Genomic DNA, 18836 nt, shown 5'->3' with positions numbered 1-18836 from the left:
ATAGGACCCAATTGTTGAGTTGGGTTTGGTCCTAAATATAAGACCCATTTCTCATATTTATCAATTTTCTCTAAACTACCCCTATGGTTACTCCCTCAACCATAATCAGATAGAAGAGGGAGATGAGGTATTAAGAAAGATGATTATGGTGTTTTAGGAAAAATGTGTCACATTTCTTATAATTAACTAACTTACCTAACTTCCTTAATCTAATCAAATTAGTTAAATGGGTCTTATATTAAGAACCGGAGGAGTATCATTTTTTTCGCTATGAAAAACAATTATTTTTGGAGATTATGATAAGAAAAAAATATATAAAAAATTGTCATCTTCCCAAATTAAACATGCTATAATATTAAGAAGAAAGCACATCAACTTTTATTTTTCTTTCCCATGAATATAATTGAACATTTAATTCCCAAAAGAAAAAAGAGAAAATTTGACAGAACTATAATGGATGGATTCTAACCCTTCTCTTCTTCTTCTTCTTTGGCGGATCATTCACCAGCCTTGCAACACATCGAGGTTTGCCTGTAAACATCACAACTTGAAACAATGTTGCTCCACATAAATATCCCAATACCACAGGTATCCATCCAAATTCAAATCCAAATTCAGAACTTGGAAGTGGTTCTTGTCTATCCTGATGGGCGTTGCATGGAATCATAAGTTGAAAACCATGCAAGTCTTTGTTTCCTTTGAAGGAATCACTTGAGAAAGTCTCAAATTGTCAGCGCAACCTTCAAGTTGATTCTTTGAAAAGTTCAATACACTGAGAAATTTAACATTAATCAACTTTGAGAAATTTTCTCGGTGAAACTATTTGATGACAAGTCCTGCCATTCCAAATTCCTCAAATTTCCTGTTGAGCTAGGAATTGCACATGTGAGCCGATTGTGTGAGAAGTTGAGCCCATTCAATGCTCTAGGCTCTCCAACAACTTGCAGAATCTCTCCCTCAAACATGTTATTGGATAAATCGATGCTTGTAAAAAGGGTCAAGAGCTTTTCTAGATGAATGTCCAATCCTTTCCAGGTCAACTCAGTGGAATCCTGATAATTACCGATAATATATTTACAGATATGGCTGAAGTTATTATTATTTAAATAATGCAAGCCAGTTTTCCCATCTAATTTTCTCATAGATTTGAAAGATTTGAAGAATGCTGGAGGTAGAGGACCTTTCATGTTGTTGTTGGATAGGCCAAGTACTCTTAACATATGGAAGGCCTAGCCCCTGTTGTCCTTAAAATTAGGGACAAAAACCGTGCAATTTATTCCCTCTAAGAACAAGTACATGCAATTCTTCAAGAGCTTGCAGCCAATGGGAAAATACATCCTTTATGCCATTGTTGCAAAGATCTAACGCTCTTAGCCTTTTGCAATTGACCAAATATTGAGGTAATGACACTTCCAAAAAGTCGCCATTAAGATTTGGGGTCCTTAGATTCTTTCCCACTTCAAACAATTCAAGTATGATGCTAGAGAAGCTATTCATTTGTAAATCCAACACAAATAGAGCAAGTTTAAAGCTGACAATACAATGTAGAATGGTGTTGGTGAAGTTATTATGTGACAAGTTAAGAACCCTAAGTGTGCTAACATTGCAAATAGAGGAAAGAATCCCTCCTTGAAGGAAGTTGGAACTTAAGTCAAGAACATGCATGTTTTTCCATAATAAGTGGTGCACCAACACATTTTCGGTGAGAAAGTTGTGAGAAAGGTTCAAGAATGCAGGATTTTGAAGATGAAAATTGACCTTGGAATTGGGCGATACAACTTATTACTAGACACATCAAGCGCTAGTAGTAAATTAGTAGATATTTCACCGATATAACCAGCGAATGGGTTAGAAGATAAAAACAAATAGTTCAAAGATGTTAAAGAGCCAAGAAGGAATTGTTCCATGGAAGCCATTGTTTGACAAGTCTAGAATCTGGAGATTTTGAAGCTATGAAATTGAATACGGAAATTGGCCACTAAATTATTTGAACCCAAATCAAGAATAGTGAGATTTTGAAGATTGGAAAGTGATGATGAGATTTGACCTGAAAAATTATTGTTTGAGAGTGCCAAAGCAGTAAGCTGTGTAAGGTTCCATAAGGAAGGTGGAATTTCTCCAATGAATTGGCATGATGAGAGAACCAATTTAGTTAATGATTTTAAATGGCCAATGGAATAGGGCAACTTTCCTGTGAAACTAGTGTTGCAAAGATTCAAAATTCTAATGGAATTGCTCCAACTAGGCTCCAAAAGATAGCTTGAGAGATTTGGGTTATGATACAAATATATCTCTTGAAGATAGGTGTTAACTCCAAGAAATTCATATCTTTTTATCACATTTTCCTCCTTAACTTCCTATTTTAAGAGTTGAATTGTGCATAGAAATAGACCCATTAAGGAAAATGTGTTTAATTTAGCTTTTTGGAACACTGTTGAGATAACGGTGATTATTTGGAGTTGTCTAGAACTTACATATTTCTCCTTTAAGTAGGAGAATAGAGACTAGTGTTTTCAAGTTGTGTAGGACACACTTGAAGAGCAGATTAGATGGAACGACGCATGGAAAAGCTCTAAAGACTAATGCAGAAAACTCTCATTTTTCAATACATTCGCTATTGGTTTGTCACAGCCATAGCTACAGTGAAGGCAAGGAAAATGCAGCTCGAGAGGGGGGAAATTTGTGGCTATTATTGTTGATTCGCCACGGTCAATCTACAACAAATGAAGAAAATCCGCTATTGTGTGTTTCAATCACTGATGCGCTATTAGGGTTAAATGGAAGAAGAAACGTGATGGTTGGGCATTCTGGACTATTGGGGCCATCTTAGGAACTCTTTGGTGTGCTAGGACAAGGATTTTGATGGAGGTTGAGTCAGAATTTGAAGATTGGAAGAGGTTTTGGGTTCACATCTTGGTTTTTCTTCTCCATTCTCCTTTTCCTTCCTCTTGTTCAATGTTTGTGCTAAATATATGTATGTTCTCATGTGAGTTCTAAACATGTTTGGCTAAAGGTTTGATTCTAGGATTATTTTGAACCTTTGTATGGATAAATTCTTGATTCCTCCTCTCATTTGTGATTAATGATATATATGCATTTATTTTACCCCTTGCTTAATGCTTCTAAGTGCTTGATCACTATTTAGATGTTCTCTTCACTTAAGTGATGCTTGAGAGAGCTTGTTTAAATGTAGAACTTGGGTAAAATTGTGTAAGAACTTAAAGTTTGCTTGTTGAAAGGATGGTTTTGTTGGTAAGATAGAAATATAGTTGCTAACTTTGGGATTAGGCCATACAACCTATTGTTAGATAGATCAAGAAATTCTATTGAAAAAGAGGATATTTCACTAATGTAACCAGTGAATTGGTTAGAAGATAAATGCAAAAAATTCAAAGACGGTGGGGTGAGAAAACAAGAAGGAACTATTCTATGGAAGCCATTGGTTGATAAATCTAGATGGTGGAGATTTTCAAGTTTTGAAATTGAGTCTGGAAATTGGCGGCTAGAATTATTTGAAGATAAATCAAGATCAGTGAGATTTTGAAGATCGGAGAGGGATGGGATTTGACTGGAAAAATTATTGTGGGAGATGTCCAAATAAGTAAGGTGTGTAAGGTTCCATAAGGATGGTGAGATTTCTCCATCGAATTGGCATGATGAGAGAACCAATACATTTAATAATTTCATATGGCCAATGGAATGAGGCAACTTTCCTGTGAAATTCGTGTTACAAAGATTCAAAATTCTAATGGAATTGCTTCAATTAGACTTCGGAAGATAGCCTCTGAGATTTGGATTATATTTCAAATCTATGAATTGAATGTGGGGAAATGAAAATATATTTCCATCCAACTTCCCTTGTAATCCAGCATTAGAAAGCCAAAGAGAGACCATAGAAGAGGAAAGATTCTTGAATAGATGGCTCGTAGTTATTGATGACATATCCACACCAACCAGACGAAGAACCTTCACATGAGTTACGTTTCTTGTGAGTTTCTCCCAAGTTTTCTCTTGAAGAAAGAGATTATTCAAATCCTCGAAGAGTTTAATTTAAACCAATTTGTGAAGATGAAAAATCTGATGTGGAACTTCACCAATAAAATTACAGTAATGCAAGGATAGGTGTGTTAAACTTTCGAGTTGTGAAAAATTAGATGATATTTGGGACCCATGAAAGTCATTGGCACTAAGGTCAAGCCTTTGGAGATGGGAAAACTGGAAGAGAGAATTGCCGGTGGGAAGGAGTTTACCGTGAAGCCAACTACAATTAAGATTGAGGCCAATCACATGACCAAATGGATTGCAAGTGATCCCATCCCATAAGCAACAATTGGTACCATTTTTCCAAAGTTGATGTCTTGGCGTACGATATGGTTTCATAATAATCACAATACTCAGAAGTTGAAGAAGAAGGATGGGGTTTTCGAATGGCAAATGAGTTTTTGAAGTCTAGCAAGGCTGAGCTTTGTTCAGGACGACAGGATGGGAAAGCAAAGGAATAAGAAAGGGAGAGAAAGATAAAGAGTTGGAGACAAAGAACTAAACGCAATGGCAAATTCCTCATTTGTGGCTGCTAAATCTGGTTTGATGAATGGAAAATAGCTGTATTTATAGATGAATGGAAAATCTGGGCGGGAAGAAAAAACTAAAGGTAAAATCTCACACCTGTATCTGTGCAAGAAATGTATGCAAAGTGCTTTTTACTGGTTTGATTGTTTCTTCTCTTAGTACTTTCAGTTTCTTGTTGTCTCCATGTTAAAATACAGATTAAAAAATTGGTAATAATTATCTACAAAATAAAGCAACGCTAAGGGAAAAAGAAGAAGTCTATTCACATACAAATAAACATTACTTAACCTCCAAAGTCATTATACATAAAACATCTTTAGTTCGATTTTTCTTCACCTACTCCTTTCCTTGTCTTTTAGCTTCATTTTTTCCACGGAAGCGATTTCCTGACCAGGTCCAAAGGAAGAAGAAAACGAAGATGTTAAGCGACATGATTAACGCGTTTATAAGTAGAAAACAAAGATGGAAAACATTTTGAGTTGCTTTCTAACTTTTGTAAAACTACTGCGTGTTAACTTCCTGTCTTTAAAAACCATTATTGACCAATTTTTTCTTGCAAAAAGAAAGGTGTCAAAAACTTTTTACGTGAGATATACTATAAGGCTAAAAAAAGATCAAAGAGAAAATGATTAAAAAAATACTTGTTAAATTTCAAAATGACAAGTGCTGCTAATTACTGTTGTAATGGTTTGACATGTCAAAATCACTTATTTATTATTTTGGAATTTGACAAATATTTTTTTATCATTTTCTCAAGAAGATTAAAACTCTAAAGTTATAAGTAGTCTTTTCTTGTATCTCTTCCATTTGATTATTTTCTCATACACTTTGCAGTAAATCCTTCAAGACAATATTTCTACTAGTTTTAAGAACAGGGTGATTTAATGGAAAGCCAAATATAAGAGAAATACGGAGTGAAGGGAATAAAAATAATCAGAGAAGACAATTCACAAAGCTCTTCACTTCCTCCATATACCTCTTATTGCTTCATCATCTATAAACCTATATTCTTCCATATGAGCCCATACCTCAAAGCCAATATTGGCGTATTCTAAACCCATTAGTTGCCGCCTCGTGTTCCCAATTTATATTATCATTAAACCCATTCATGACATATTATGGCATGAAAAATTAAATAAAATAAAAGCTAATTTTGTGTTTTATAAATTTTTTTGAGCCTCTAAACAGATAAAAAAAAAATATATACAACAAATTTATAATATATACTATCCAGTGAGCATTCGCGACAGCCTGGGTTCATAAGTTCCAGGTAAAGACCTAAATAAATTTGGTGGACTTAAATCAAGTAAAGTTGAACAACTAAAGGTTAGTAAGCCTAAACGCAAAATTACGACCTTTATTATAAAAACGCTTTAAAATTAAATGTGAAAACTTCCATATCTTATTATATCACTTGATCTTTTAAGGCAAATGACTAATTGCTATAGTATTTTCTCCTCTTTTGGTGTACAGAAGAAAGGTGTGAGTTAAAAAACAAAGAAAGAAATTGGGGGAAGGGGCAAAAATACTAAAAGCTAGAAAAAACCATAATGTACTGAGACCTAGTCTGATTTAAACCATTATTTCACAATAATTCATCAGATTTTCTGTCAGTTTTTTTTCCAAATAAATAGACATTTCTAATTATGTTAGATCAGATATGATTCCAAATACTATTTATCTAAATTGAAAATATTAGGTCATGAAGTAAGTATGGAAGGCTAGTGAACTTTATTAATACAACAAGGCTTAAAATGAAAATTGTTGCTATATATCAATACAAGTCTTGAAAATAATGTTACTAACAAGGGATATCAAAACTTATCCTTTGTTTTACAAAATATATTTAGAAAACATATGGGCTGAATTAAGAATGTGGGCCTATAATGAAACTCTGGATCCAATTAGGAAAATATTTGGACTTAAAAGTTCTAGATGCCCATGCATAACAATTAACAAAAAAAACAGTGATTGTACCAAAAAAGAATAATTCATGATACCATGGGCTCTACCCACTATAATTTTAGACCGAACCAAAAACAAAATCAATTGACCGAATTTAATTTAAACGATGTAAATAAATAACGTAAATTGCCAATATCTGTTTGGCCAACAATGGACCACATCTTCACAACTCTTTAAAAAAAATCCAGACTTCACTTAAGATCGTTGCATTTAGCCAAGTGAATCAAGTGGACAACCCATCATTTCCCAAAATAGTCTTATTATACTCCTCCAGTATTTAATATAGAATCCAATTGTTGAGTTGGTTTTGGTTCTAAATATAAAACACATTTCTCATATTTATCAATTTTCTTTAAATTACGTCTCTGGATATTCCCTCAATTATAATTAAGTAGAAGAAGAAGATGGGGTATTAAGAAAGATGATTATGATATTTTAGAAAAAATGTGTCGCATTCCCTATAATTAACTAACTTATCTAACTTTATTAATCTAATCAAATTAGTTAAATAGGTCTTATATTAAGGACCGGAGGAGTACATTCCATCACACTGGCCTCATCACAAAAGGTGTTGGATCTAAATTATATTAAAAATATAAACTTATATGCAGGAAAGTGACTCAATCTCTTGGTTAATTTCATATAATTTCTTTAAATATGAATGCACTTTATTTGCTTAATTCAGATTCTCTTTAGCGATAAAAGACTTTCATTTTTCCTATTAAAGATGTCTTAAGAGAAAAATATTTTAAATACAACAATTATATCTAAGATGCTCAGAAAAAAATTATATGAACAATAATTCGAAGAAAACTTACTTATCTATATTTTTCATTCAGCTATATGTGATTAAGCATTTAATTGAGATATTTTATTTAGCATGTTAAACTTAAAGTAAACAACCAGGTGAGAAATTACAAATCATTTTTAAAATAAGATAATGCTGCAAAATAGCAGGTGCACTTGAAATGCTTGCAAACAATGTTCTGGTTGGAAAAAGAAAAAGACAAAAAGCTTGAAAACTAGTTGCGCCACGCACTACCGGATGGGGTCGAAGAAAGACCTGTTTCTGTTGATCTGCATCAGAATGCGCCTTTTGGGGGGCCGATCAATTGGGTGCATTAAAAAATGGCAGCTTTTCCCACCAACAAAATAAAAAATAGCAGCTTTATTGTATTTATGCAGCAATGAATGAACACAGTATAGTCTCACCGCCGAAGAGGAAGAAGAAGCTGTGACTTCGAATCGTGGATCTCTTTGATTCCGACCCTGTGGGGTGTTACATTAAGAAGCTCGAGAAAGATCCATAAAATAAGCTTGAAAACAAGACCCATATAAGAAATCCTGAAGATGAGGCCAAAGATTTATCTTTTCGGTGATTCCATAACTGAGGAGTCCTTTGGCATCGGAGGTTGGGGTGCTTCTCTCGCCAATCATTTCTCTCGCACGGTATCAGCCAAGTCAAATACAGACTATTTGATTGTTTTGCGTCTTTGCTCTGTTTCTCTGTTCTGGTTTTGATCCATTGCGCTATGTATTTTGCTCTTCTTCTTCTTGTTTTTTTTTTTTTTCCACTTGGGGTTTTGACCAATGATCAGGTCGATGTGGTGCTAAGAGGGTACAGTGGGTATAATACGAGATGGGCACTGAAGGTTTTGGACAGAGTCTTCCCTGAGAAACGAGACGGTGATGGTAGAAATGGAATTGATAATGAAAGCGAACCAATTGCTGTGACTGTGTTCTTTGGGGCTAACGACGCTAGTCTTCCAGATAGATGTTCAGCGTTTCAGCACGTGCCTCTCCATGAATATAAGCACAACCTTTACTCTATTGTCTCCTTCTTCAAGGTAACCTTCCTCTCTCACGTTTATATCGTTGGGATAAGAAAGTTGGAAGCTGTTGCAACTGGAATGGTCAGTTTTTGTTAAATGACACAGGTTTTGGTCCTTTGGTGTTCAAGTTGATGGCATGCTTATCATCAGCAATGCTAATACTAGATTGTAATGTAGTGCAAATTCGCTAGAAGATGAACTTGGATGCCTAAGAATCTTTAAAGTCGAAAGTTTGGTTGGGAAAGAGAGCGAGAGGGGGTTTGTCTGATGATCTGATCCCAATGGATTTTTGAAGCATTCGGCTGCAATTTCAAATTTGGGTCCCTGTATACGGGTGACCTAATTATTTCCTAGCGTTTACTTGGGTTGCACTTTGACTTTTTATTAATTATTATTAATTAAAAGTCCCAACTTTAAAGTTTAGACATTATTATCGTAATATAACTATATATATATCTTACAGTTAATTTATTATTCTGTTTTTATATTTATTACCTCATCCTTTCAAACTGTTATTTGATAAATTCTCTTATTTGATGTCTGATTCAATTTCTATGACAGTCATAGATCTCATCCAGTTATTCAAGGGACAATAAGAAGAGAAATAGAGGATCCGGGTCTATTGGTGTCTACATCTCTCTTTTTCTATATATATAAATATATATCTCGTTTTTTCTAACTTTAATACCAAAAAATATTTTGCTAATGTTAGAGAATATCAATCCCTGAGATGAATTTGGCAATAAAATATGGTTATTCACTAAATCGATCCCACCTGCTAAAGTAAACGGCACAAATGTTAAAATTCACGTTGTTGTACAACTATCTAGTGCATTCTTAATGGTCTATTATTTACTGGTGTATCCAACCCCCCCCCCCCCAAAAAAAAAAAAAAAAGAAACAAACGGAGAAAAGAAAATCTTGCCTAGTGCTGAACTCCTTTTGCTTGATTTGGCTGTCAATTTTTCAGTCAACTGATCGGCTCAGTTTTTTAATTGGGAGAGTGCAAATCCGAAAAGGACTAATCATTTATGCCTTAGTGGGGATGGGTATTCTATGATTTATGTTGCTTTGCTCGATTGGTCAAAAATGGCTGTGGGAGCTATGAAGTGGGCCCCATCAGGGAATGATTCCTCAAGCATGCAGTGGTTGTGGCCTGTAAGTGTTTGTGTTGGCGGGGCTTGCCACTTGATCATGATTACCTTGTGAAAAGTAGACTGATCCCATGCTTTATATTGCACACTTGAATCCCCACCAACCATTTGGTGTAAAGCCTCTCTTCTTAGAGGGACCGTGGGTTGAACTACAGATGGCTAGTTAGGTATTGCTTTTGCATTCTTATTATAATCTTGTGGCCTTTTGAGGAGGCTTATTAACCTTTTTAGGAATGTGGATCTCTACATTTATTTGTGTGAATATGTATAAACTATTCACATAAAGATAGAGAAAAAAAGAGGTGATATGTGTAAAGATGGATTGTATACCCCACATATTGTCATATTCCTTAGTGTCATTCTCTTTTCAAATGCATGAATGTAGATGTGCCAATTTACTCTTTCTGAAGCCCACTGGCGCAATGAATCTTGACTAATCCAATGGTTTATTTTGTTTTGATGTGAAGTTTATGATTATGGATTATGTTCACCCACAAAAATTAGTGAGGGGAAGAAACGAAGAGAAAATTAGATGAGTTTAAACATGTGATGTTCTTGGTTTGACATACTCCTTGAGGTTTGCTTACAACAATTAATTAGTATCCTCACTTATGTTTTTCTGAGATGAAATCAGATGACTGTTAATGCAAAAGGCTCTGTTTCTAGTTCAACTTATAGAGATATTGTTAATTATATCTCTGGATCTTAATTGCGATATGTTAATTTCTAAGTTAAGGTGGGTATTTTGGTAATGCTGAATGCTTTTTGCCTGTTATATCAATAGAACAGGCTTGGCTTTCAAGTCTTGTATCAAACATTACTCTGTTGTAGTTCCAGTATCTGACTGACTCAAAGGAATCTATATGTTGTTTAAATTTGTGTTTTCAACCAATCTAACCTCGTGATTCAAAGGCTCCATTTCAGTACTACTATATATTAGAGGGGTGTTTGGCTAGGTTCAAAAGTGCTTTCTAGAAGCACTTTTTCTGCAAATCGAGATAAACCTCTCCACATATTTACTTTGTATACCGTAAAATCACTTTTAAAATCATAGTTTTGTTTCCATCCAAACACCCCCTAGGTCTGTAGAATTATTTAGAATTAAAATTTGATGGCTTTATTTTTGCATTGCAGAGGCAATGGCCTAATACCCACGTGCTCCTCATAACACCTCCTCCAATTGATGAAGATGCACGCTTAAGGTATGGTTCATTAGTCCCTTTAGTCGCCCTCACTGATATTGACAAATTTCTTTCCCCTTTGCATAATGTTTATGGGTAAAATGGTGGTTATTTATGGTGGAAGATTTTGTAAAATCCTTTGCTGCAGATATCCTTATGTTGAGAATAAGCAGGGCCTTCCAGAGAGGACAAATGAAGCTGCTGGCCAATATGCCAGAGCATGCACTGCTATTGCTGGAGAATGTGGAGTACCTGTCATTGACCTCTGGACTAAAATGCAGCACTTCCCTGAGTGGAAAAAAGAATATTTAAGGTTCTTATTACATTATTTTATTTTTTAGATCATATGGTCATTCTTCAATTGTAGAACATCGAGTTAACATTCTAAATGGCAGTCCCAATAAACATGAGATGATGTGAGGTTGTCTCTGTCTGATGCTTTTGCTCTGGATTTGGATCATCTAATTGAATAGAAATTTGAAAGTATCAATTTGGAGACCCAGACACAGACATGGGGAAGGGGAGGGGTCCACCCTGGTGGTCCCATCTTGATAATGGTATCCCACTCCTTTACATGACTCTTTCCAATGGTATCTTGTAAGGTACTTTTGAGGATTCAAGTCTGCTTTTCCTAAAATTTAATTAATAATGACTGGATCTATGAAGCATGCATACTTTTACAGATAAGAAGTGCTCGTGTTTGACAGTTGCATCATACGTGGCGTGAATTCTAAAATTATAGATGAACACTTAAGTTCCATTGTCATGTTGTCCATACTAATGTCTATATTTTCTGTGAATCTTGTCCATACTAGTTTCTATGTTCTCTGTAAATTGAATTGCCCTGAGTTTGAAATGTTACGCCTATGAGGTTTTACTACTGAAGTTTAGATCTATGTTTAGCTCATGTAAATAGATAAGATGCACTGCAATGATTTTGTTTAGTTTGTGAGTTATTTTCTGGGAATGGTTTGGTTGAAGATAAAAGATGAGCAAATATTGTAAAAAAAAAGAGTGGCTGTTTTAGTGACTCTTCCTCACCTTTGGATCCTCTCACTTTGAGACAGAAAAGTAATGGCCGTTTTAGCAAATTTTGGTTATTTAGTTCATTTTGAATGGTGTTAACAATCCACTGTGTATGCGTCCAGATTTAGAGCTTAGCTCAATGATTTGCTCATCTTTGAAATTGATTTGGACTGTCCAAATTTAAATTTTCCCTTTTAGCTTTTTAAGTTGAAACTGCATTTTTAAAAAATCAGCAGTTAGAAAGTTATCTTTATTTAACATTATATATATGTTAAAATGAGAAATATTGGAAATTAAGAATAAAATAGGATCTGAACCATCCCACGTTAAGGTAGATGGTATAGATTAGAAGATGGGCATGGAATCCAAATTCTCCTCTAGGTGTTTGTGAAAGTGAGTTCTTTTTTCTTTTCTTTTCTTTTCTTTTTTTTTTTTTCCCCTGACTGAGTTTGTGAAAGTGAGTTCTGATGTGTAAGGTTTTGGCTTTCCCTTTTCGTGTCCCTTCTTTTAATTGCAGGGGCATTTACTAGACAAGCGAGACGAAGTGGGACCCACACACATGTGCCCAACCTTTTTTTATTTTTATTTTTTTACACACGTGTTCTACTAGGCAACAATCTTATGTCTCTCTTCGTCATTCTAATAGGATCGTATTTGATATTGCTGGGGATGCTTGTCCATCCTTTATTAGACAATGCACTTAAGTGCTTTTACCTCAAATTAAAATTTTAAAAAAAAGGAGGGGGAAAAAAAGCGCAGGCTGAAAATTAAGCTGAGGAAACCAAGAATAGTTGAAAGTTAACTTTAGACTGGCACTATTTATTTTTATATTTATTTATTTTGGTGACAAGACTGGCACTGGTACTATTTAAATGCTGCTAGCCAATGATTTAAGTAAAGTTAATAGGCTTCTCATCTAAAGTTGTCTTCAATAATTATTTGCTGATTGTAAATTTTTTATTGGAATTTGAAGTGGGGGAATGGCAATTAGGTCCAAAAAGATCAATTCAATGACAGTTAGGTTCCAACAAATTTTGCTAAAAAATCAGTTGTCAATATCAATTAAGATAGTTGCAAATATGAGAATTTCAGTCGCAGACCATTGGAAATAACCTATAAGATTTAAATGCCCGCTTTGCATATGAAATTCCTGTATTTGCAACTGTTTGAAACAATATTTGCAACTCATTTTTCAGCAAAATTTTTTTGGGACCTAACTATTATCAAATTAATCTTTTGGGATTGTAGTGCCGTTCCCCATTTGAATTTGACTCATATGAAGTTGAACTAGAAATTTCAAAGAAATAAACACAAAGGCTAGGAGGTGGTTCTGGTTTTGGGTAGTAAAGTACTTTGGACTATTCTATTCGTTGTTGAGACTGATATTAACATTGACATGTATTCTTTTATAAACTTGAAATGCAGTGATGGTTTGCATCTCACCCAAAGTGGCAACCAAGTTGTTTTTGAGGAAGTAATCAGGAAGCTCAGAGATGAAGGATTGAGCGTAGAAGCTTTGCCTGTAGATCTTCCATTGATATCTGATATTGACCCTAATGACCCCATGAAGGTCTTTCAGTAGTATTCACCTGCTTGGATAACCAGTGAACGTATGACAAACAACGGTTTTGAATTTTTTGTGGACTGTTTTTGGGAGCAGACTTGGGGATGATTCTTCATATCTTTGTTATTAGGTTTTTGATTAGAATATGACAAGTATATACGTTTTCAATATGGTATAGTTGTATGAGACTTTTCACAAAAAGCTCTACAATTGTATATTATCATTGAAAATTATATACTGGTCATATTTTTATCAAGCAGCTTGATAAGAGAGATATGTGAAATTACGTACAGATATTTTGTCAGTATGATTGTGTATTATCCTTTAATTTTTAGGTCTTTGTTTTGTTTCTGTTGTTGTCCATATGTGTATAAAACTATGCCCCCATTTTGTAATGTTTTTAACTGTCAATATATAGATTTGGCAATTCAGACAGATGTTACAGTGCCCCTTCTTCTTTGAGTTCTTATGTATGTTATATATTGGACATTATTTGAACAATTTTTTCCTTGGTAGAATTGAACTGGGATTCTAAGGACAGTTACTGGGCAGAACACTTATGGTTGGGAAGTTGATTTCAGAGAATGTAATGGAAAGTTAGAGTTATTTCAATGAAAAAGAATGATAAAAATTTACTGAAGGTTAAAGATTTGGATCCCTTTCAATACTGAATGAATGGATTAGGCATTCTGATTTTATCTTTGATCATCTGGTCCTGTACTATCCTGATACTGCCAGGAGAGCATGAGGCACAGAAATATAACTCATTGGACTAGAGTTTTTATTCTGATCTGAAAACATAATTGATACAGAAATGTGTGTATCTAGTGTTGTGGAAATTCGAGTGTGAATCTAAAATTGTTGAGCATGTGCCACATTTTATTCTTATTGAACATTTTCATACTTAAAATAAAAGCCAGTCAGGAGTTAGATTTGGTTCTAAGCATAAGATCTCAATTCCTTTTGTATTCCAAATTTATAATTCATTTTTCAAGGTATCTTTATTGATTACACATATTAAGGGGGTTTCTCTTTAAGGTAGCCATAATTAAAAAGCATATTGTAAGAAAATTAACTAGTATTTGATATAAATAATTAACTTAACTAATTTTCTTTATATTGTCAAATTAGTTAAGTGACTTTTATATTAAAAACTAGGGTTAAGGGTCAAAAATACTCATAAAAATATATTAAAAGTTTACCCAACATCATGAATTTTTTTTGGATTCAAATCTACCCATCAAAGTTTAAAAAGAGGTTAATAATACTAGCGATGTTAACGTCCGTTTTTTAAGGTGTGGGACCCATTTTTTTAAAAAATGAAAATACCAAAATACCCCAAATGAAAAAAAGTTATGGTAAAAAATACCCATGAACTTATACTTTCGGTATTTTTGACCCTTAACTTTTTTTTTTGTTTTGAATGGGGGTATTTTAGTAATTTCATTAAAAAAATCATGGATCCCACAACTAAAAAAATAGACGTTAACGGCGCTGGTATTATTGACTTCTTTTTAAACTTTCATGGGTGGATTTGAACTTAAAGAAAGTTCATAGTGTTAGGTAAACTTTTGGTAAAAGTTTCTAGGTATTTTTTATCCTTAACCCTAAAAACTAAAAGTAGTATGATTAGATAATTGAACCAAGATATTTAAGCCATTGTTTAGTCTTCTAACTTTATATAATGTTCTAGTTTTATTCTTTGATAACTTAGTCACATAACCTTTAACAACATTAGTTTTAAATTTAGTTTCAACCCATTTTTTTCCCTTTTTCGTGTTTGAAAAAATTAAACTTAATATATCAGTATTTAAAAGTAATTTGTCAACATTTAAAATTTTAAAGATGATGCTTTTTAATAATGAAACACGTGATGTCAAGTTTAAACGATGAGAAAGATATTTTACAAACTAAGGAATTAAAATGAAATATTATGTAACATTAAAGGGTTAAATTTACACGTTTACCTAGAAGGCAAAACTGTAGAATGCTGAAAAGAATTCTAGATTGCTATTGTGAAGCTTCTGGTCAAGCCATAAATTTTGAGAAATCTTGTATTTTCTTGTCAAACGACATCTGTGACGTAATGAAATTAGATGTTTATGAGGAATTAGGGATTAATGATCCAGAGGACCCTGGCAAGCATCTTGGACTCCCTATGATCTGGGGTAAGTTGAAGGTTGAAGCTTTGTCTTTTGTGAATTGCAAGATGGGTCAGAAGTTATAGGGGTGGAAATAGAAGTTATTAAATTTTGTAGGAAGAAAAGTGCTTATTAAAGTTGTAGCCAACACTATTCCAATCTACCCTATCACCTCCTTCATGTTTTCAAGGAAGGTTTGCGGTGAGTTGGACAGCGTGGTCTCTAATTTCTAGTGGGGATAGAAAGAGTAAGAGGGTAGAATTCATAGGAAAGCTTGGAAGGTTATGAGTCAGTTGAAGAGTAAGGGAGGTATGGGTTTTAGAAGTTTAGAAGTGTTTATCAAAGCTTTATTGGCCAAGACTGCTTGGCAAATTATTCAAATTCCTGATCATCTTTGGTGTAGGATTTTGAAGGGACTCTACTTTGCTGGAACTGATTTTCTACAAGCTAAAAAAAGTAGTAAGGCATCTTGGGGATGGAAGAGTATTTTAGAGGGAAGAGAACTTTTGAAAAAGAATCTTGGTTGGAAGTTGGGGAATGGTGAACGAATTAAAGTGTTCACTAATAGCTGGCTACATGAATCAAATGAGGGAAAGTTGAGAAATAGAGTTTTTTCTGAAGAAATGAAGAAGTTATGTGTGATGGATCTAATTAAAGATGGGGAGTGGTGCTTTGAAGGTTTTGATGATTGGTTTGTGGATGAAGACAAGAATGAAATTAGTAAAACCAGAATTCCAATGATTGGTGTTGCAGATAAGATCATTTGGAAAAATAGTAGAGACGAGACTTATGCTGTTAGGTTGGGATATAAGGTGGCTTTAAAGCAAGATGAGGTAAAAAAGAGCACTAACCCAAGTGCCTCTTATAAATCTTCAAAAATTTTGTGGAACAGAATATGGCAAATTAATATGCCGCTTAAGGTTCTGCATTTTCTCTGGAAGGCAGTGAATGGAGCTTTGGCAACAAAGGACTCCCTTTTCAAGAAGAAATGTTCTTTGGATCCAAAGTGCAAAATTTACAAGGCGCATGTGGAAATCGTTGAACATGTTCTTTTTCTTTGTCCTTGGGCTGTGCAATGCTAGTTTGGGTCTCCCCTGCCTTTGAAATTTGAAGATTTGGGGGATTTCAGAAATCATAGATGGTTAGAAGACTGGTTTAAAGAAGGAGATAAAGTTTAAGATTATTAGAGAGCTATGTTTAGCAGCATCTGCTGGGGAATTTGGAAAGCTAGGTGCAAATTCTTGTTTGAACATGTGGATATTGATGCTTATTTGTGTGTTGCAGGTGCTTTGAGATTGATTAGAGACCACTGCAAAGTAGCAGAAAAGAAGAGAAGAACAGTAGTTGTAGATAAGAGCTTGGATCGCCAATTGAGCAGGAGAAAACCAATGGTAGGGGTAGTACAAGTAAATATAGATGCTGCTTAGTACAAGAAGGGTTGCTATTGGCATGATTAGCAGGGATTGGGCAGGCAGATATTTGGGAGGGGTGGGGAAGCTGGTGGATGCCAATTCTGCTTTTATGGTAGAAAGCCTGGGTGCAACATCCCGATTTTTAAGTCTAGAAGTACCAAAAATAGCCTAAATTGGATAGGCTATGAGACTCCTTTTTAACAAAGGTCCCAAAAATGAGAAAGGAAGTCCAAGCAGTTTCAGAGACTAAACTGTAAAATGAAGGTTTTCAGGGGCTAAAATGTAATCAAAGACAGAGGCTCCAGTAAAGTCTCAAAGGCCCAAAAAAGAGAAAAGAGGTTAGATACAGGCCAAAGGTTAAGTTAGAAGCCTTAAAGAGATGATTTTATGAGGTTGAGGCCAAGTAGGGGTAAAACTGTAAATTCAGAGAAGTACAAACCATTAAAGATAAAAATAGAAAGTATACAGAAAATTCCAGAAAAATCTCAAAAAATGAGAAATAATATTCTAAGACTCTTTTGTGAAGAGAAATGATGAAAATATCCATGAGGCAACTTAAATGAAATTTATAAGGTGATGACTGATAAAAAGTACACTGTTTGATAGCAAGAGACCTAAAAAATATACGCAAAAATGCGGTTAAATAGTTATAAGGTTGTACTAATTTATAAAATTAGTCCCACAACTAATAGGCTAATGGAATGGCTTTAATAAAGTAAAAAGCCGATTATGCCTATAAAAGGGTATTTTAATAAATGATTTTTATGCAAGGCTTCAAGGAAGTGTTATGGCTCGAGAAAATTCATAGATATTCTCTAGAATTAAAGGGAATTTATGGAGTAGACAGAAGAATTTTCTGAGCTCCGGAAGGCCATCAAGAAAGTTAGATAAATATGAGCCAAGCAAATTGGAAGAAAACTTAGGGATTAAGTTTTGATCCAATGGCTAGGATTTAATCTCCTTTCTCCTCCATCACATTTTTTACAGCTAGCACCTTCTAGAAGAATAATGTAAGGGATGATAAGAAGGTGAGGCAATGATGATGTAAAAGGTTACTTAAAGTTTCAAAATTACCCTTACACTTTCTACTAGCTATCAAGGGCATTTTAGTCCATTCAAGGCCAAATTTAGCTATAAATAGAGCCTCTTCCCCCTTCATTTTTTGGCCAAGATGAGTTTAAGGGGTGAAACTCTTGTAAAATTGTGTCTTGAAAATCAATCAAGAGGAAACCATCCACCTAAGCTTGGATACAAGGTTAGTTTTATGTTCTACCTTGTATTTTATTTTGTATTCTTGAGTTTGATAGTTGAAAAATGTGAAATCCCTTAAGGAGAGGTGCTAGCCGAATTTATTTAAGTTTAGGGGAGGATGATTTTAATGTTATATCTAGTTAAAACATATTGGTTCAAGGTTGTTTTAAGTGGTTTTGTGTTGACATGTGAAAGATTTCATGACTGTTTAAGGAAGGGTAGTGTTCGACCAAACCTAGTTATACACCCTAGTATGTGATTTTGATGATTCTAAGACTTCCAATTGGTTCAAAATGGAAAACGGTATAGGGTAAACCTAAAGAACAAGTATTGAAAGTATTGGAATTAAAGTTAGAATTTTTGGATTTCAAAACCCCCTATTCGGCCAATACTGATTTCTGGGGAAGGAGTTGGATTTTCATTAATCTAAGCTCTTATTTGAATTCCTTGGGAAAAATTGTGTAAGATTGGCCTAAGAGAATAATTTTTACAAAGCTAGAATATTAATCCAAAAATTAAAGGAAAATGTTAAGTTCAAGAAAGCTAGTCTTGAACTTTATATAATCTCTTAGTCCTAATAGATTGTGTGATCAATGTGATTATGTTTAGGACCTTGGAACATTTAAGAGGATGTTTGATGATGTTGACTAAAAGCCCATATGGTTGGGAAGTCAAGGGTGTCAAAGGAAAAGCAAGAGGAAAGCTTGAAGTATAAGGTAGTAAACTTAACCTTTTATGTGC

General features: G+C 34.2%; 1 protein-coding gene across 4 annotated transcripts; it reads left to right on the top strand.

The window, feature by feature from the left end:
• The first annotated feature begins 7618 nt into the window (after positions 1-7618).
• LOC114731836 (GDSL esterase/lipase At5g45920) lies at positions 7619-13739 on the top strand. 4 transcript variants are annotated; one of them, XM_028919083.1, is made up of 6 exons: positions 7619-7983; positions 8133-8381; positions 10655-10722; positions 10850-11014; positions 11175-11258; positions 13153-13233. In XM_028919083.1, the coding sequence occupies exons 1-5, from the start codon at positions 7885-7887 to the stop codon at positions 11251-11253; spliced, it is 660 nt and encodes a 219-aa protein (XP_028774916.1). In that variant the 5' UTR covers positions 7619-7884; the 3' UTR covers positions 11254-11258; positions 13153-13233. The 4 variants fall into 4 exon arrangements, with proteins under 4 accessions (XP_028774916.1, XP_028774915.1, XP_028774917.1 ...); XM_028919082.1 differs by lacking the exon at positions 13153-13233 and adding an exon at positions 12245-12395; XM_028919084.1 differs by lacking the exons at positions 11175-11258; positions 13153-13233 and adding an exon at positions 12245-12395 and having other exon boundaries at positions 7622-7983.
• The last annotated feature ends 5097 nt before the right edge of the window (positions 13740-18836 follow it).

This window comes from Neltuma alba, unplaced genomic scaffold (assembly GCF_004799145.2).
Source record: "Neltuma alba isolate B1F8T4 unplaced genomic scaffold, ASM479914v2 tig00012848_pilon, whole genome shotgun sequence".
Classification (NCBI taxonomy): domain Eukaryota; kingdom Viridiplantae; phylum Streptophyta; class Magnoliopsida; order Fabales; family Fabaceae; genus Neltuma; species Neltuma alba.
Note: the sequence above shows the minus strand (reverse complement) of the source record. Positions and strands in the feature narration are given on the sequence as shown.